This window comes from Polypterus senegalus, chromosome 9, assembly GCF_016835505.1.
Source record: "Polypterus senegalus isolate Bchr_013 chromosome 9, ASM1683550v1, whole genome shotgun sequence".
NCBI classification, from domain to species: Eukaryota; Metazoa; Chordata; class Cladistia; order Polypteriformes; family Polypteridae; genus Polypterus; species Polypterus senegalus.
Window position 1 is genome coordinate 113357090 of NC_053162.1, and position 22310 is coordinate 113379399.

At 31.1% G+C, this 22310-nt stretch overlaps 1 gene segment (V, D, J or C); it reads right to left on the bottom strand.

The window, feature by feature from the left end:
- Positions 1-69: 69 nt before the first annotated feature.
- Positions 70-20710, bottom strand: LOC120535632. The segment is given in 5 exon segments: positions 70-1812; positions 6477-6583; positions 6771-6803; positions 7160-7423; positions 20561-20710. Coding segments are annotated over 4 exon segments (411 nt in total).
- Positions 20711-22310: the final 1600 nt, after the last annotated feature.

Below are 22310 nucleotides of genomic sequence, written 5' to 3' on the forward strand. Positions count from 1 at the left end.
GCAGCAGCACTACACACTGTGCCACCCTATATCATATTATATTATATTGAGTTAATTAGTGCAGTAGTGTTTTTTTTTATGCTCTTGTTGTAATGTTTTCTCAGTACTGTTTTAGACTGTATATGAAGACTGTTGAATTGAGCTTTTTGACTCTTCTCTAGCCCTGTGGTGGCGCTCTGCCCAGGGTTTGTTCCCGCCTTGCGCTCTGTGTTGGTTGGGATTGGCTACATCAGACCCCCGTGACCCTGTTAGGATATAGTGGTTTGGATGATGACTGACATGACTGACTGACTCTTCTCTATATACTTTCTGGATACAAGATGAATGTTGAATCTTACCTTTAATACCGTTATCAGCCCAGAACTGAATAAATGCATGAGCTTTGTCTTTGGTCCAGTGCAGTCATAATTCCTTTTTATATGAAAGAAGTATTACACACCAAACCAAACATGTCAACCCAGACATGTGAAGGTAATTTTTTATAAATGGAAAGCAGATTAACAACTCTTTTACTACAGTTTTATCTTTTTTTTTTTTTGTCTAATGATTATCATGAGAAAATAGGAGCTCAGAAAGTATTAAGAACAATGGAAAAATTGGCCAGGATATTAATGATGCTTAAAAGCAAAACAGACATTTTGTCAAAAATAAATAAATAACCATCCAAATTAATCATCAAAACCAAGACATCTGAAAGCATATAGAATAATCCTTGTTGTAGTCTGACTGTTTAACGCTAAATCACACTATATTGGAGATTTTTTTTTTGTTTGTTTTTTTGTCTTTGACTCAGTACTCAGATGGCTGAAGCTTTGGACCACCATCTTTTAAAATGAAAACAGCACCACCTAATATGTCAGTTGATTTCAGTGTTATGTGACTGACAGCTGACATAGCAACCTTTAAACAAGATGGCCACAGCCATGAAAAGATAGTCCCAAACTAGTGGCAACTATATAAAAAAATCACATTGCCTGAATAACAAAAAAGTAATAAAAAATGTCAAATAAACATACAAAATGTACAGAAATGAAAACAATTGGATAAATTTATGTCAAAAATTTGGTTTCATCACAATAACAACACATGTTGAAATCAATCAGTGAACGTTACATCTTTACAGCCTTGTTAAAGCATTCCTGATATACTGGGCACCCAAGGTTATTGCTCTATTATGCTCTCCCATGAACATTATTAGCTGACCTGTGACCTCTGCAGGGTATTTTGGATTTTAGGATTTTTAGTGGATTTTATTCGAAAAACATCATCTGTATTTCTGGTAAAAATGGAAAACCAAACAGTTATAAATTAAGACCCGCTGAAGAACTAATTGTCAGTTCCACCAATGCAAAATAAAACACTACTATAACAAAGACACAATTTGTTAAAATATATTAAATGACACATTATTCAGGTAAGTATGTGCATCTTTATTCTAACAATGAATGTATAGAGGTATATATTTACAACTAGCACATTTCAGAGCTACTAAGTAAACAGGATAACATTTTCAATGAAGAGCTCTGCTAAATAACCTTGCACAAAAATAAAATGTTTTCATAAATTCAAGAGTACAGCAAAGTATTGTAATGTATTTCTGGAAAACAATGATAACATAAATTACATCTGAACATGTACATACATTTGTTGAAAAACATGAATATAGATAACAAAAGCAATAACAATAAACAATGCCCATGCATACTTTGATTAAATCTGTCCTATTGAAATATGTCTTTAATAATGCAGGCTAAAGATTCTTTTTTTCAGTTGAGTATTTCTACTTGACATTGTTAATAAAACCAAGTGATCCTGCAAGAAAGAAAACAAAAACAATCAGAAATGTAAAGCATACATTAGTGTTGTAATACAGTATGTTTATATTTAATTAATAGTTTTATTTTTAAGCAAACCTTCTTCCAGTTAAAAAGTGTTTTCAGTAGGCTTATATAGTTTGTAATACTGTTAACAGTATTAACATTATTTTAGATATTATTTATTATTTATGATGACCTATTATAAATATTCTTTTTGATTCAGTGTAGCTTTAACTGACACATTATATACATTATAGCAAAAATTACATCCCTTATAACTTTGCAAGATGCTAAAAAAGTAGCTCACGCTTTTGTTTTCAGTCGGCTAGATTACTGTCACGCTCTCCTCTTAGGACTACCCAAAAATGACATCAATCGGTTGCAACTAGTGCAGAATGGAGCTGCTAGAATCTTAACTAGGAAAAGAAAATCCAAGCACATCTCTCCAGTTTTGATGTCACTATACTGGTTACCTGTGTCATTTAGAATTGACTTTAAAATACTGCTTACGGTTTACAAAGCCTTAAATAATCTCGCTCCATCCTATATCTCGAAATGTCTTACACCTTACACTCCAAATCGTAACCTTAAATCTTCAAATGAGTGTCTGCTTATAATTCCAAGAACTAAACTTAAATGAAGTAGTGACACAGCCTTCTTCTGTTATACACCTAAAATCTGGAATAGCTTGCCAATAGAAATTTTCCAGGCTAATATGGTGGAGCATTTTGAAAAACTGCTAAAAACCCATTATTTTAATAGAGCTTTCTTATAGCTTCATTTTAATGTAACCCTAATATTCTGTATATGCATTTAATTATAATTTTTACATTGGGAAAAGGATGTTAAAGATAGGGCTGCCAAGCAAGAGAAAAAGAGGAAAGCCTAAGAGAAGATTTATGGATGCCATGAGAGAGGACATGCAGCCCACAGAAGAAGAAGAAGAATCATGGCTATACAATCTGTACTAACTCCTACTTTCTCTGCTGTTCTTTTTCTGGATTTCCGTAATGGCGATCTGTGCCACCACCACCTGATCAAGGCACCATGCAGTCCTTACATTCATGGATTAAGGTCAGATGTCAACATGACCATTATCATTGAATTCTTCCATGTGAAGCCCGAAAACCATGAGGACTAATTGAGATCATTGATGTTAGGTAGAATGCCCAGTGGGGGCCGGGTGGTCTCATGACCTTGGAACCCCTGCAGATTTTGTTTTTTTTTTCCTCCAGCGTTTTTTTTTTGTTTGTTTGTTTGTTTTTTTCTGCCCTCCCTGACCATCAGACCTTACTTTATTCTTTGATACTTAGTATTGCCTAATCATATTTTTATACTTTTTTTTTTCTTTTTTTATCTTGTAAAGCACTTTGAGCTACATAATTTGTATTAAAATGTACTACATAAATAAATGCTGTTTTCCCTTAACATTACCTGATATTTATATTTGGTTCTAGCTACTATTAACTGACCACTTACTTTTCACTATTAGTATTAGATTTTTAAGTAATTCAGTCTTTTAATATGCCACCTTCATTGCTGGAATGAGTTTGACATTGTAAAAAACTATTCCAATGGTACAAAAAAAAATTGATATTTTTTTTTAAAAAAATGACAGGATTATCAACCACAGTTGCTACCCCATTTGCTTCTGATGAAAATATTTTAACATTTTTTTTTAATACACTGTATTGTTCTAAAGTATTAAAACTGCTTTAAAAACCAGACTGTATATTTCCAAAATAAATAAACAAACAAACAAATACATGAATAGAAATGTCTTAGTAAATAAGAGGGAAGTGTATTCTTTCCCCACAATATATTCCACTTCATTCTTAACTGTTGCAAAATATAAATGTGACAAGAAATTTTCTTACTGCAGTCAAAATTACCACAAGGAAAAAATTTTTACTTACTAAGCATAAAATATTAATCACAACAGTACTGCAAATGCTATTAACACAAGTATGCTGTTACCTATTATAAAACAATGTGCACTTTAAAATAAAAATGAATATTAGCTAATGTATTAGCTGCCGGATGGATTCTTAGCAAAAACATATAGAAGATTTAGCTTACAAGAGAAAGAGTCAGTGTTGCTTGAGGAGGCTAATGTTTTCTCAAAGATATTTTAAATGGAATTAAATATATAAAAAGTAGAAAAAGAAGATGGTTGTGAACTCCCTCCTGGATTCCCAAATCCAGCAATAGCACAGATACACACAGTATCTGTTAGGTACAATGAAACCATGTTGATTTGGACTAAAAGTATGTACAGTATATGACATAATATGGTGCCTTATTAATGGTCTGTAAATGTAATTTACAGGCATATTTAAAACAACCTCCATTTTCTACAGTACTGTACACTGCTGCATCAATCAGTATATGCAGGTAAAATTCAAATTACTTCAGGGAGTATGGACAAACACGTGTCTGAAAGTTTAAAACTCTAAACTGTGAAGAAGGAGATTCAGAAAACAATAAGGGACAAGATAGCAAAATATTATTGTTCGCTATTGAATTTTTTCTGTGTGACAAGTGCAAAGCCCATTGGAATTGCCTGAAATTCTGATATTATTTTATTTTGCTTTCCAGTTTTGTATTATAGATTTTCAGTTTCACATGTGTTATGACTAAAATTCAAGATGCAGTGCTAATTGAAAAATATAAGCACATGCTCTCTGTTTAGACCAATTCTGAATTTTTTAATATACTGAATATATTAATGTAATGAAATTTTATTTCTAAAATAGTGAATCTAAAATTAAATATATAGGAAATCAACCAAGGTGAAAAAAAATCTATAAAGTTCTTATTAAAGAGGACTATTGCTGTGAACGTGCATAGTAACAGGAACATTAAAATGAAGACGTTTGCCTATAAACGTGAAAAAAATAGATCACTTCAGTCAAGCTAAGGTATAAAAAATCAATTAGACTGCTTTCCATTTTCTGTCAAACAGTTTGTGGTTACTTTGGAAAAGCAGTTGAACGCTTGTATTTGGAATGTCTAACTAACTACATTTATAAAATAGCTTCATTTTTTAATCTGAAATAATAGTTTGCATATGTTCTAAGGATGAACTACGTTTTGTCATGAATAGATAGACAGCAGGGTATATTAAATTTGCTAGTAACTCTTCTGCAAGTTATTATCTGTCCTGATTTGGCTTAGAATTTTAATTTTTTACAACGGTTCCTTAGCTTTTAAGAATTATTTAATTGAGTTTCTTGAGGTTTCTGAGGCAATGCAGTCTAGCTTTTATATTCTTTTTTTTAAAATGTGTGATTTTAACATTGTTAAAAATGGTTTACGTCTTTCTGAAGTATACTTATTTTATTTTCCTTATGAAAACCTCAATGTTGGAGACTGGTTGTTAGGACACAATGCCTTATTGCTGGGATGTAGTTCTCAACATGCATCAAGATGTGATTCCTTTAAAGATGACATTGCATATTCATTGACATCCAGGACTGGATTCATGAATGAGAAAACCTCTACATCATTTCATGCTGCTGTAAATTCACTGGTTACTACAATTATTTTGGTCTTCTGATTATGATTTACATGTTGTGTGTACCCTTTTTGGCTTATGACTTATAAATCTTTTCTTTGGTTATGATTTTAGCCACATGTCCTGAGCTTTGTTATTTAATTATTCTTTTCCCAGTTATGACCCTTTCATGAATTCTGACTCTTTTATGCCAATTTTTTTATTCCATTTTGTCCCACAACTGTTGTTGCCTTGCTAAGCAGCAGACAATCTGTATATTATCTTAATAAACTGTGACTGCAGAAATCCACTGCAATATTCACAACTTTCATTTAACTTTATGGTAATAAGATGGGAAAATGTTTTGACTGCAGTGACATCTCAAGTCCACGCAGTTCCTGACTGCTTCTCTGGAACATAAACAATGGTTGAATCCTTAAAGTTAACATTCAGTCTCCCAAAATAAACATAATCTTTCCAGCTGATTTTAACTTGAAACAATATCTCTTAACAAATGCAGCGATTCATTCACACAAAATCTTTCCTCATAAATATTAAGACATACATTCATTCATTCAGTCAGTAATTCATTTTATTTCAATTTTAGGGTCACAAAAGGCCGAAACCAAACCCAGACAGCAATAGGCAAGAGACAGAAACCAATCTTAGACAAGGCGCCAATCCATTATTAGGCACACTCAGCCATACACCTACACTTATTAAAGAGAACCCAAGTTAGGCTCACTGATCAATCTAACATACATACACTACCTTTAATATACTGTGGAAAGAAGCTATACTTATAGTAATTATGAATATATGGGTGACTCCATGGAAAAATTACCTAAATAAGACTTGAACCTAGGATCTCAGAACGGTATAGTAAAAGAGCTAAAAGCAGCATGACACCCTTGTCAAATATAAACCTTGGTTAATATATACAGGTAATTCCTCTTCAAACTGCTAAAAGTAAGGGTTGTGCAAATCTTATGTGTTAATGCTAATGCAATAATCCTCCTCAATCAGCTCACTTGGCAGTTTAATAGATGATTTGTTTATTTGCTTTATAAACATATTTAAATTTGACAGAGCAAACAGAAATTTTTGTATAAAAAAAACTACACCGTGTTGCTAATATTCTGAATTTACAGGGTTTTACTTACCTAGCTCATCCATGCTCGTGCTGTCATGAGGACATTGAACACGATGCTCTTAAAAAAAATTATTCTTAAAGCCAAAACAGCCAAAGTCAAGGTATTCAGATTTTCATCTAGAAAGTAAATCAAACCAGTGTGGAATAAGTTTGAATAGTTTGTTCAGTCATCAGATAAATATTTATTGCATGAACAAAAGTAAATAAAATAAAATTTTTAAGTAAATTACATTTTTAAGTAAATTAGCAATCACTTTACTTTTGACAAGGATAGAAAATGCTTTGTATAAAAGAGAGTATTTACCTGTATTAATGTCACCGTTGCATATATTAATTTCTGAAAATAAACATGTAAACAAATGTTATAAAACATAAAACCTTTAAGGTGAGTTAACTGATTACCCTAAAAATTATCAAATAGAACAATAAATATATTCACCTTAAATAAAAAGTATAAAACAGCAACATTACAATACAGCTGTTAACCAGTGCAATTTAGCAATCCAGAATAAGAAAAAATTGCCATATTGACTTTGGGTTTAACAAAATACATTCCAAGAGTCTTTCTTTTAATGGATTCTTTTTTTTTTTAAGAATTAATCTTGGCATTTGTTTATTCTTGACAATCTAACTAACAGTTCATGAATTTTCTATTTTTCACCATAAAATAATTAAGCATACAGAATATCTCACCTTCATCAATAGCTGCATCATACACAATGTCGTCTGATTCATTTTTGTATTTAATTATGCAATTTAGAACATCATTTGATTCTTTAGGAATAGCCACTACGCTGAACAATCTTTCTGTGTCCACAATAGAAGGATCTATTTCAGCTTTCTCGCCAGACAGTTCTACTGTAAGGTTAGTGCTGCTCAAGGTATCCACAAGACAAGCTTTTGCCTTCCCATCCTTGTTTGATTTCAAAATATAGGCAGAAGGTTTGGAGTAATGTTCTGTTGAGATACAATAGAAATATGTTGCATTTCTTATTATGTGATATTTTTTAAACTTTTCAATTGGTCAAAATATACAAAATAAAGTATATAGAGTACAGTATATATGAAAATAAAACTAATGAATCTGTTTTCTGAACTTGCATTTTCCAACAATGGGTCATGGGCTGATAGAGCCTTTCACTACAGCAAACAGAGAAAGCTAGGACACATTCCCACACATACTGGGAATAAGAAAAACTCCAATAAAAGTATTCTGATATATTTAAACTTTGACAGGAAAATTGAGCCCTCAGAGAAACCCATCCAAACATCGCAAAAACATATAAACTTTATATAGTGATCTTCTTCCTGCTACGGCTGGTGTTAGTCCATCACAGGGCCTAAAAATCCACACTCATACTCATACAAGATGGGCACTGTCTATAAGATTCAAACCTGATATTTAGAATTGATTAAAGGCAATAACCAGTCTATCTAATGTGCCAACCATTTTCAAGAATGTTAATAGTAAAAACAAGAGCTCTATTGATATATAATATCAACCAAATTAGTAAGAATGTAGAATGCAGAATATATCATTAAAGAAAATCTATAAAAATGATAGGCATTTTGTTACTTTTATATCTTTGCGTTACCAGATTGCTGTATTATACTACAGTTTGCATGTTCTCCCCTTGTCTGCATGGGTTTCCTCTGGGTGCTCTGGTTTCTTCCCACAGTCCAAAGACATGCAGGTTAGGAGCATTGGCGATTCTAAATTGTCCGTAGTGTGTGCTTGGTGTGTGTGTGCCCTGCGGTGGGCTGGCGCCCTGCCTGGGGTTTGTTTCCTGCCTTGCGCCCTGTGTTAGCTGGGATTTGCTCCAGCAGACCCCTGTGACCCTGTAGTTAGGATATAGTGGGATGGATGTATTTTAAGAGACTAAATACATGTTCAACAAGCTCTACAATCCATTTTTTTAACCTTATTGTTTTGGCTTACAGACAAGTAACCCCAATCAGATAAATTACTAAAAAATAATGATGCTTCATCCATATTCTCATGGAACACAATAAGTCAATATTTAAATTTAGAAAAAAATGCATTTTTGCAAGCAAAAAAAGTTGCTTGCGGCTCAGCTATGATGGCTCCCTTATAAATGGTTTTAGTTTTGATTAATCCATGATGCTGGCAAATAATACTGAGCCTTAAACAAGTTTAAAGTATAATGTTCAGCAATAGAGCAACCTGGGATGTCTTTCCCAAAAACAATGAATCTTACAGGTTATTTAGCACTGCTACAATAGATGCATGTAATGTACAAGATCCTTTTTGTATTTTTTTATTGACTTGTTCTTGTTTTAGGTGACTGTACAGTATTACGATTTACTAACTTATACAACAGCTTTTCCAATAGTGAGAAGAAACAGAAGTGAGATGAGATAAAAAGAAAAATAACTTTATTCCATTTTAGGCACACAGATATTACCTAGGCAGCCTGAGGGACGGTGTACATTGTTTTTGTTTATATTTAATTTCTATCATCTTTTACTTTTTAACAATTCTTAAATAAAAATTAAAATTTCCATACTCCTTCAGACTATGTCATGACCATAAAGATATTATCAACTTGTAAATTTTTAATAATTAATATTAAAATGTATTTAAATTAACTCAATAATTCTGTCTCCATTAAATATATATATATATATATATATATATATATATATATATATATATATATATATATATATATATATATATATATATATATATATATATATATATATATATATATATATATATATATATATATATATATATATATATATATATATATATATATATAAAATGCTAAAGTCTGTTTGTCTGTCACATGATTACTTGCAAACTAGTGGGGCTAGAATCTTGATTTTGGCCTTAATCAAAAGCTTATGACTTAATATGTTCTGGAATAGGGGTTCTGGGGGACCCACTGTGGCTGCTGGTTTTTGTTCCAACTTAGCTTCACTTGGACTGGAATTAAGTGAACTGTTATTTCCCAGATTCTGTCTTTTGGAAACAATATAGAAAATAGAAAATTATATAATATATAAATGTACTAAGCAGTTATATGGGAATATTGTTGTTTTTTTTTTTTCATCTTGATTTTCATTCTACTTTTCCAGGTGTTCTAATTGTTAAATAATCCATTATTTACTAATTAATGGATCTGACACTAAAGCAGTTGCCTCATTTCATTCAGTGTTGTTTGCCTGGGTGTTTGCTCTGCTCATTTTTAATTATCATTATTAAGCTATAATGAGGGGAGAAAACTGCATAAAGAAAGAGCAAAATATAATGAAATCAGCAAAAGAGAGTTCAGCTAGTTAAGCTTAGAAATCTATAGCAAAAATAGAAATATTTCTAAATGTCTTATAAATGTAAAAATAATCCTGCAGTGCTTTTCTAGATGTAGAATAAGAGAAAAATACCACCTAATTAAATGAAATTAGTGTTATTTTGATTATGAATCTGGCTGAAGCAAAAACATGAAGCCACAGTGGTTCCCCAGGACTGAGTTTGCAAAATGCTGTTCTAGAAATTTTTAAAAAGGCAGAACCAACCTGGTGACCATAAAGGACAGCAATGTGACCTGTGGTCTCATGTTTATGTCAAAGTGGTTGTAAAAAATAAATGAAAGCCACCCTAATGGCAGGAAGAAAAAAAAAAGAGTGGCAACATCTGCTGAGCATCAAGCAAATCACAGAAGATGATTAAGTGACGAAGGATGAGACAAATAACAAGTAAAGATGCTGAGGTGCATAGATGGACAAGAGGCAATTCTGAATATAGAGAAATTGAGTAGCACACAAATATGATTGCTCATCGACATACCAGACAAAGTCCAGGATACAGAATGTGAGAATGCCCCAGAGACACAAATGCACAGAGATAATCAAGAAGATCATCAAATAGTCAAAACTTCCTACCATATGACTGAATATCTAGCCATTTTATTTTATGTTGAACACAAAAAGATGTTGCCAGAATAGAAATGTTCCATTTGTGCTACATTAGCCACCAGAACTAATAAAATAAATTGTAACTTGGTAGATAAGTTAAAAGAAGTATCTATTTACAAAATATAGGAAGTATCACAGCTCCTTATCTTTAACTTGTTTTTTATTTGTCTTTTATTTTAGAACTGTGGGTCAATGTGTTTGACTAGCATAACCTAACAAATGTTCTACTGCATTTAGTCATAAATATGATATCATTCATATAACCGCATATATTAGTATTGTACATTTTCAGAAAATGGTCATAATACCATTTTAATGTGTTCTATCTGATTAACACTGTCTGTTACTAAGGCTGGCACAAGAGGTAGCCAGCACTTAATGATTAATGAGCGGGTCAGGGAACATGCAGAATTCAAAGATTACCCTGATCAATTACAATTAGTCATGTATTTTGGGAAACTCTTGTTAGTCAATGAGTCTTGTTTGTTATGAGTCCAAAGATGGCGTCTACAATGTTCTCAGGGTTGCAATGCTCTTCGGAAATGCACCAAATTTTTAAGTTTATAAACTATGTTGTAAATATTTCTGTAGCTAAATTACTGACTGGTAAATCACCTAAATGAATACCAATGATATTTTTTGTATATTCTGCATAATTATTTATTCCTTATATATTAAGTCTGTAAGTTTTATGTGGCAAGTAAAATATAAAATTGATGTAATTACAACATAAATGTGGCAGTAAGACAAATACCAAAAAGACACAAGTAAATACAAATATTGCAGGGGCTGGGATGTCAGGTTTCTGAAGTTAAAACGATCAAAAAAAGCATTCAGCAACAGATTTCCAAGATTTTTTCATGTAAGAAAAAACAGAAGTTTTGATGTGAGGGAATAGTCATGGAGCCAGAGAAGAGCAATCTGTTAGATATTTGTTAGCATATGCAAGTAAGAATTTCACAAGTGACAATCATGACCCCCTATAAGACTACCGTGTATGTTTTTTTAGTTGACTATTTAGTAATACATGCTGTTAGTAAACACATGACATATTTTACTCAGATTTTTTGATCAGGAAAAACTTACAATATTTCAATTAGCATTTAAGAGGATAAAATCAATCTTACAGTATTTGTTACACGCTAAACATCTGTAACAGAATATGTGTATATTGCATATTTCAATATTTTAATAATTACATTTATTTTGTATTCTTCATTTTAAGTTAATTTAAGGGAATGTACAGACCTCATAAAAAACATAAAACAATTGATAGTACATATTAGGTAATCTTTTCCACTATGTGATTGTGCTGTCCCTTTCTGAAATTCCATAGTAATATACGGCATGGATACACAAAATTATATAATTTAAAATGAGTTAGAACAAATTATTGTTTTTAACATGAAATGCATAATAGCTCTAGTATTGTTTCTTATATATTTGAATTTTATTTTGCAAGAATGCATTTAAAATTATACTCGTAACAATAATAAGCGGAATGAAAACAACAGAATCTTGCATCTTGCAACAAGTGGACAGTGAATGTGTTGTATGAAATGCTAATTGTTTACACTATAGATTTGTCCTCCACAAGGATCATTTTTAAGTCACCAAAATTTAATGTCTGAAAATCAGTGTTGAGTTTCTGCTTAGCACACATTGAGGAAACTTGATACATTAACTGGCAATCCAGTTTGAATCCAGAACTCAGAAGCCACAAAAGAGCAGCACTAACTACCCCACCACTATAGATATTTAAAAATACAGAATATATGTTGAGATGAGGTTACAAAATTCACAGAGACAACTAGCAAAAAGGCCATACTACTACTGTGTTACTGTAGAGGTGAAAAATATAAGGAAACGTTGTTCAAAGAGTTGGGGGAAATAAATTTTAGCAAAAAATCCATTTGTCAGGAATATATAAAATATATTTATAATATATTTAATTTTTGAAAAGTGTGCTTAATAATTTTCACTATGTAACCTAGTACATTATTTCACTTATGAGTTATTTTAAAACTGTTTGAGAGCACATAATTTAATGGAAATAAACAAAAAGTAATACAAATAACCCCTGAAGGAAAGTAGGCCCTGCAACCAATATTGACAGTAAAGAAACACATACAGAACATTTTGCTCCACTGCTAAAAGCTACTTTGTATCCCACATTCACACTCCAGTCTTAGCAATAGCTACTTTTGAAGTTATGACATAAAACTCTCAAATAAAATAATGGGTAGAATTATATTTAATGTATTTCAGTTATAATAATTCTTAATATGGCCGATACCTTGCCTGAACAGACTTGATACTGGGGTGCCTCAGAGGTTAAAAAGGAATTTGGACTCATTAGCAATGTTGTTCATGTGTTTATTTGTTTATCTACTTTTATATTGAAGGAATCTTTACTTTTTTTTTTCTTTTGTATACTGATATCTGATCGTTTAGGCAACTGGGATACATTCATTTGTGAAACTGCAATCCGACTTTTATCCACATCTTCTAGAAATATGACATGATACACTTTTTAGAATCAGAAATTTGAAAAGACCTAATAAATTGCAGTAATGTAATATAAAGTGTTAGCAGTTATGGGTTCTTTTGATCACAGTCTCACATTTATTCAGTACAGTACAGAAAAGGCTTGACGCTAATGAAATGACCAGGAAGAGGAATGGCCTCAGACAGTAGCATAACAGCTTAAACTAATATGTCTTTGTGAACTAATACATTAATTATAAAATATGTAAGTTAATTGCATAATTATAAAATTATCACAAATTTAAAATACCTGCAAAGTGTAACTTGAATCTCCATATATTATACTGTACTTCTTATGTCCAATAATCTTTAAAATTCAATTACATCTTTATTTCACTTCCTCTTTATTCGCATATAACAAGGGACATAATTCCCATTATTGTTAAAGGTAAAATATTTATGCTCTTTTTAGTATTTTCTAATGTAACCCAGCATTAGTAAATTAATAGACAAAATTAATTATTTTGCTTCCACTCCATTATTAACAGTTAATGTAATATACTTGTACAATATCCTCGATAGTATTGCCACTTATATATTTGGGCTTAAACAGAGCCTGGAACTGCGTGTCAGTCTAAAGATGGTGGAGGTATTACCATAATTTTGTATTATTCTTTTTCAATCTACTGTACAACAATTATTATTAATCTGTAATGATAATAAAAGTCTATAAGATTTGTAATTGTTAATTTAACAACAGTTAATACAATTATTAATTTATTTTATTTTCAAAACAACAATAATATCAAACTTCAGCAATGAAAACTAACAACCAAAAAATATCTGCAACCTGGCAAAAAGTCAAAGCTATTTAAAAGATATTTTCTTGTCATTTTTCATAAATATTTATTTTTGGAAATTTATTTACTGCTTATTTTTACAATTATAAAAGGGACAAAAAACAAAGGGAAAATGATGCACTGATGTATTGTTTCTACTTTACTAAGAAATAAACATGCAGATTAGACACTTCATGGGCGTGCAAAAGTAAAATTAATAACTGAAATCAAAAGCACTTTTAATACAATATAGTAAATAACGCTGAATAAAAATAAAGCTTACCTGGCATCACAATAAGTTTAGTTCCACTGCTAAAGATAAACTGGTTTCCATAATTCACACAATGACTCTAGTCAAAGCAACAACTATCACCCACATTCACTTCCACTTCACAGTCTCCCTTAACCTAATACATATTTTTGGGATATGTGAGGAAACATTCCATGAATATAACGCAATATACTACTATTCAGTAGAACACCAAAAAAAAAATTACATTTGCAAGATGAAGTGAAAGTGACAATCAGAGAGGTTGAAAATTCTTTGCCAAAAAAGTGCCTTTTTGCAGGTTTTGCAATTTCCCTAAATGTTTGCACATTGTTTTATCATATATTATTAAAGATATACATGGGTGAATTTACAACTCTGTACAGGTTTATTGTGTATTAATGCTCTCTGATGTTCCTTGCTATGGATCTAATCCAGCACTGATTTCTACATTACACACAACTGATAGGATGAGGATCCTTGTTACCCTGAAATGGATGGTTATCTATATGTATAAACACAACTACAGGGAAGGAAAAGGGCCAAAAGAACAGACAGAATCAATAATTAAAGACTGATTTAATATTAAATGAACATTCATAAATCTGTTTAATCTAGTTTGAGATTGCAGGGCACCCATGACATTCCTAAACCAGTCTTTTGAAGTACCAATCATATACCCACAACCAATTTAAATTTGCAAAAGAACTTGTTAAGAACCTCTTCAGAATTTAAAAGGAAAACTGAAATATTGGAGGAAATATCCCAAAAGGCACATTTAGAATATGTAGACTCTTTGCAGCTTCAGGTTCAGCTCATAGTATTGATACAAACATTTCTGCAGTTGTTTAAAATTAAAATATCTTTTAAATTGATTAAATTAAAAGTAAACCTGTATGTTTTTGAAATCTAAGTAATGAATCACTGTGAATTGTTGTATTGATTATCCTAAAGTGTCATGTTACCTAATATTATGGGTGTAAATTTAATTGGTTAACAAAATATTTGTTTATAACTAAACTGATTCCTCAAAATGTGTTGATGAATAAATTGTTGCCACATTATTAACAAACACAAAAACAAAATTCATTATAAGGCTATATTTTAGTAGGAGTGAAATGAAAAGATTCAGTTAAAAAAAGTTAATGTTATCTTGTAAAATTCTGTCAAATTCACAACTTACTTGGTGTCACCATGAGTTTTGTTCTGTTGCCAAAGATAAGCTACCATTCAGAAGTAACGCAGCAGTGGCCCTGACCTTAGCAATAGCTTCAATGTCATGCTGTCTAATTTGCTTCAATGGCCTAATCAAATCATAATATAATGTTTGTATTCACTTAAAATACAGACTTCATTATAACGGTTAAATAAAGTTCAATCCTTCAATCTGTTCATTTTTAACCTACTGAATCCAGTTTAAAATTGTAGTGGTAGGAGTCCACCTCAACAGGTAGGGTAGGGATCAACCCTGAACAACGATGTACTCCCAGACTTACTAACATCAAGCCAATTTAAAATGAAAGATTAACCAAACTCATATATTTTCCTGATCCAAATGGAAAACCTGCATGAGCATCTAAAGAGATGTTTGTACAGACTTAATGCAATGCAGAAAATATGCAATGTACATAGAGGTAGAGCTTGAGAGAAGATATGAAGTCAGTCTCCTGAGGCTCATAGGCAGTAGTGCTGACCATTGTAATGAAGTTTAATGCGATTGCTAAAAAAAGGCACATGTATAAACTTATATATTAATATATATATTTAAATAAAACCTTTTATTACAGTAATGTTTGTAAATAGCACTAACAGACATAGTTATATTTTAATCAATTTTAATTAAAAAACTGTTATGCTCAATGCATAACTGATTTTACAGTAATGTGTGTTACGTTACCAGTTAGTATTAATCTTTATATTCTTTTTTTTTAACTTTAAAACGTTGTACAGCTATATATGACTAATAAAAAAATTCTATTAGACACAAAAATATTCATTAAATTATAAATTAGAATTGTGTCACCTATGTTAAATTTAGTAAAAGCCAAATTTTTGCTACTAAGGATTTAGAAGGGATTGGCTCCAGCAGACCCCCGTGACCCTATTCGGATTCAGCGGGTTAGAAAATGGATGGATGGATGGATGGATTTAGAAGGAAAATGTTCTAGACAAAACACAGATGCCTTGTTAAAATTTGGAGCCTCAGACTGAAATTTTTGAGAAGGAACCACGGGTTATGCAGGAGGCATCTCTGCCAATAATTTAACATGAACCTTAATATATATTCAGCTATAACAGTATTTTTTTTTTTTTGTATATTACATAAATGATATTTCATTTTGTTGCAAATTAAGTTACTCTGACAATCAGACTGAAAAAAATAAATCACTAATTAAATAAACTGATGGTCCTTTTCAATTATTCGCCAAGAAATTTCAATCTAATCAACCACTTACACACGGGTGAGGTGGGTGAAAATAAAAACAGTCTTTGGTGTCAAGTCCAACTTGTCCCTTCCCTAAAGACTTTGTTTCCCGAAGCTACCTGTAATTTTTCTGGTGCCAAGTGAACTAAACTTACTTTAAGAGAATGAATGTAGATTTAAATGTATGAAGACATTGAAGTCTAAATGCTAAAAGCTTATTTGTGTTCTATTGGTATTGCTTTGTATAACTGTGCTGTGGTCCATGCCTGTCCAGTACGATAAGAACTATGAAAGTATTAACATAACAAACTGAATATGTTTTTACTACACTTTAATTGTTGGGATGAATGCAAGTTTTGATTCAAAGGAATATATTTTAACAAACTGTGGAGCATACAAAAATAATGAAGCCAAATCCATGAAAATCAGTACAACTTGATTTTTGACTTTTATTTATTTTTTTTATATGTAATACTCTGGATTTGAAATAAGCATGTCATAAACCAAATGTAGTATTATTAATTATTACCATATTCTGTTCTTGTGTATATTTATAAATTGCAGTTTAAACAATGATTTTGTAAAAAAAAAAAAATCTCTCTCTCTCTCTCTCTCTCTCTCTCTATATATATATATATATATATATATATATATATATATATATATATACAATAGGCAGTATTTGCTGTAACTGTATCACAAGAGCTGGAATGTATGTCAGGTTTCTTATTGTTATTTGCTAATTACATTTTAGGAGTATATTTACAAATTTAAAATATTGCAATATAAAACAAAGAAACACTAGATAATTTTGATAAAAAATGAACTTCACCACTAACTTGTCTCTAAGGAAATTTTAGGATTCCCACTAGTTTTACTAATGTGCAAGCAAATTCCTCTTGTATTATAAACCTACAGGACAGTATTAAAAACAAACAAATAAACAAAAAACTCACTTGGCATCACAATGAGTTGTGTTCCATTGCCAAATATCATCTTCAAAGCATCGTTCACACAGTGGCTCTGTTCTTAGCAATTACTTTGACTTCAGGTGGGGTAATAATGATATTGTAATTGGGTATTTACAAGGAATTAAATAATCATTAAATTTACTTGAAATAAGTATAATTAGTTTTATAATGTTGCAAGAGCCATGTACACTATACTAAACCAGAATTAATAGTAACTAATGACTATCTTTCTGGGGAACGTATATAACTTTTTAATTGACAAACTCACACTTTCATACATATTTCAATCAAAGAAATGTATAAATTAAAAGAACATAAAAAGAAAAGATGTACTGCTGAGAAACATGTTTACCTTAGGTTACATTATCAAATATTAAATTATTTATTCCAAAACTACCACACGTTTTGTTAGCAAAAACTACATAGTAGACTTTATAAACGAATTGTAAATGATACATGTAACACTTAAGAATTTTAGGTTTTCATTTTTTAGATTAAATTGATTTACTAGTAGACAGTACAATATTTCTTTTATTGTACATATTTGACACATGTTAAATTTAACTAACTAATTGGAGCTCTATTTCTTTTCAAAGAAATAAGTTTAAGGTCTATTTGTACATAAAGTGTGGGAGTTCTAAGCACTTTGCCTAATGGATCTTGGTTCTATCCCTTGCCTAATTAGTGTTTGTGTGGAGGCTTTCTTCTCACATTAACAAATGCATTTGTGTTAAGTTGATTGGCAACACCTCTGTGTGTGAGTGGTGCTATGGTGCTCTGGTATTTCTTACTAGATTCAATCTTGACTTGTGGTCAATGAAGGACAGACTGTGGACTCCTGTTAACTTACATTGAATTAAGGAGGTCTGAGAATGCTATCTATGTACAGTATATATACACATGTAGTTTTGAGACCCAATTAACTGATTTTTATACTTAATATAAGCAGATTTTAACATAACATAATGTAAATGTTTTGATCGTGCTTAGTTCAATTTTTAATCATGGAGGCTAGAGCCAGCAGCATTGAACACAAGTAAGGAAACAGCCCTCGACAGCATGTCAGTTCATCTCAGGAGCTTAATAATACAATTTTAAATGCATTTTTATTGTCATTTTATATCTTGCTGAAAATTAAATGTAAGTTACCTAGCATCACAATCAGCTTCATTAGAGTTTGGCGAAAATGAACTTCCTTCTAGAGTAAACACAGTCACTCTGTGTTTAGACGGAACGCCAATATTGGAATGAATATTACTTATTAAAAAGAGTTCTTAAACTAATAATCATAGAACAATGACTATCCTTTATTTAAATAACTAGGATTAAAATGAATATATATTTTATATGAGTATATATAATTACTTCAGTTTTGGTGTTCAGGCTTCTCTGAAACTAATCATCACTGTTTGCAATAAATAATAACAAACACGTTATTGTCATTTAGCTATACATTTAAAAATCAGTATTATTTCAATATAAAATTAGTCCAAAGAATGATTTAGAATATACCTGGGTTTACAATAAGTTGCGTTCCATTACCAAATATAAGCTTGCTGTAGCCTGAATTCACACACTGTTACCACCTTTAACAAAAACTGTACATTAGAATCAATAAAAAAAAAAAAAAAGATGAAAGATGGCACATTTGAAGTTTTCTTTGAATGTGAATGTTGGCAGAATGGCATAATACCTAGCACTAAAGTCTTACATCTCCAGAATTAGAGTTTAGTCCCAATCTTCATTAAGATGGCATGGTGTGCTTTCTTCTACACTGTTTTTCTCCGACATTCACATAGACTAAATGGTGACATTCAGATGTTAAAGCATGTGAATGAAAGACTGGAGCCTTGTCTAAGAATGTTTCTTGCCTAAGCTTGATGGTACCATAGTTAAATCTGACACCTTGTTATTTGTTTTGGAAAATGCAAGCTTGGAAAATGAGTGAATAAATGGACAGGGCATTCTGTATTAATTTAATATGTAGCCTACAAAATATCAGAAAATGAATAAATAGACAAGTTACAATTTCTTCTGAAAACCACATGCAATGTAAAACATAAAATCAAAGACAAAAGCCTAAATTGTAGTGAATCTGTGTCAAATGGTAACAAGGAATAATTGTGTGAAATTATCTCAATTTAAAAATTAAACACAAATTTATTTTGCATTTCATCACAAAACTAGGTACAGTAAAAACTGAGTCTTTTGTTCTATGTTTTAATATTTTCACTTATGACATGTTGTGCTTTCACATTCTCTTGGTATGGGTTACGTCTAACAATTCACCTAGCACTAGCCATTTTCCTGACCACAATACAACTGAGGACAGGCTTCAGCCACTAAATCCCTAAACTAAATTGTCTGATGATGGATAGTATTTTGTTTTGCAGTTATTTTCAATCACTTAAGCACTAAAGACCATTAGTTAATTAATGTTTCAACAAAAATCAAACAAATGATATACAGTATTTTCAAACTTTTCACTAATGTATAGTTTTCAAACATTTATCCTTATATCGGTATTTCATCTGTACATTTACAGTAGTATGAACTTAGTATAGCACTAAATCAAAGTCTCCTTGCAGTATGTAAACATTATAGATAGGACAACAGTTCACTGTCAAACTACTACAATACAATAGAAACTGCACAAAATGATATAGAAAATAAGGCTTTGCTGATATTTAAATAATATTTAATGTTTTTTGTAATTAGAGCTGTCTGTAAGGGGATGGGGGACTAAGGAGGCAAGTGTCTTGGGCCCTGCACCAGGCAAAACATCCTCTCCACAATCTGCAACCCCTTTCAAACACACATAAAAATATAAATATGATCCTGGTGGTATTACTATTAAAATTCCCTTTATCACATAATATTATAATGCCACATTTATTCAATATTTTTTCATATTAATATATTTTAATATTTAATTTACTAAATTGTTAATTATATTATCAATCAATGAAAATTTTATGTACAAGTAGGTTAACAGTAATAAACCAAAAAACGCATTGAAAATTGTATTGTTGTAAAGATGTCTTTCTTTTATAAGGATTAAAATACACTAAAAGTTAATGGATTTACATGAATTAAAAATGAATGAATTGAAATGAATACTTCTATTAAAACACAATAACTTATAAAACTATCATAATTTACCTGGCATCACAGTTAATTTTGTTCCATTACCAAAGACAAGTTTTACTCCGAGATTCACACAGTGACTTTGGCCATAACAATAATTTTTAAATCAGGGTGAATTCAGTACTTTGATTAGTAATCAATTGTCAACACCATGTTTGCATCGCTTTAACTACAGAATATCCTCATTAGAGTTAAATATTCAAAAAATTTTATATGCAGTATATTAATATATATTGGTCATTAAGAAAATGTATTTGTATAGCTGTCTATCTGTGTACTGTTTCCTAATAACAACAGCAAATATATTCTATACATTTTAATATTTAACAAAGGGTATAACATATATTTAATTACTTTTCATGTTGGAAAAGCATATGTTAGAAAAAATGAATGGATACCTGACTCCACAAAAAGTTGTGTTCCATTTCCAAATATTAGTTGGCTGAGTCCTGAATACACACACTGATATTATCTTCAGCAAAAACCTGCACATTAGAATGAATTAATCATTAACAAATATCTATTAATTATCAAAGCTGCTGAATCCAGTTTAGGGTAATAAAGAGCCAGTGCCTAACTAGTGGGACTGGAGATAAAATGGGAACCAAGCCTAGACTGGGCACCCATTTTTGGGCAGTTTTATGTTCCTGCACATGCCGACATTCACTTAGACTGAGAGAATTTGGCATCATCTGTATGTTTGTATGTTTTTGGGATTTGGCAAAAATTTGGTTTGAGTACCTGGAGTGCCCTCACAAATATGGGGAGAATGTATAGACTCCATATGGACAATTTTCAAGCCAACTAATAAGCTCAGAATGCTGAAGTTGTGAGGCAGCAACAGCACTAACAGAAGAGAAGGTGCTTTGATATTTTATGCATCCAGGAAAGTGAAAATTGCATTAAGTAAGAGCATGGTATTTTAACTGATACTGATAATATTTTAATCTGTTATTAAGTTTATTCTGAAGGTGGCATAGTGCTCAACACTGCTGCCTTTGAGTTCTAGGAACCTAATTTTTCTTCTTTCCTGCATTATTTTTTTTCTTGGCATGGTTTCGTGACTGTGGTGCAAGAGTGAGCTCTGAGTCAGTATGAGCCTCTAATGGGACTGAAATATTAAAAAAGAGTAGATACTTTAATGAATGATAACACATTCTTTTTGTCATATTTCTGTTTATGTCATTATTGTTTATTTTTAAACAATAAATTATCATTTTGTTGCAAATGACACAGAATGTGAATATTCCAAATATGATAAATATATGCAATATGGAAATTGTGGCAGTTCTTGCTTAAATGATAAGTATTTGATGTTAAAATATTTCAGCTTTTGTTATTAACACTGTAGTTAATATGAAGATGTAATGCTCTAACATTTAGCTATACATACTTAAAGAGAGTCGTTGTCTTTATTCAGCAGTCCAAGTCTCAGCAGGGTTACTTAAAACCTCTCTTAGCAGATACAGGCCACAAAGTATGAGCTTGTCAAGGATGGGACATCAGTACACATCACAGGAAGTAAAGTGAAAAGTTTGACAGTGGGCACACATGCGAGCAAATGATAAGACCATAGGTATACTTCTGACAAGAACAAATTTTTCAGTCATAAACACCTTGCTAGTTCCTATTTAAGTTAAGTTTCAAAAAATAATGACAATTTCAAGGTCCCTTTTCTTATGTACACTACTACTTATTACATATTTCTACAGTTTTAGCATAAATTCTGGTGATGCTCAGTGTATCAGTTGCTTTACTAAACAAT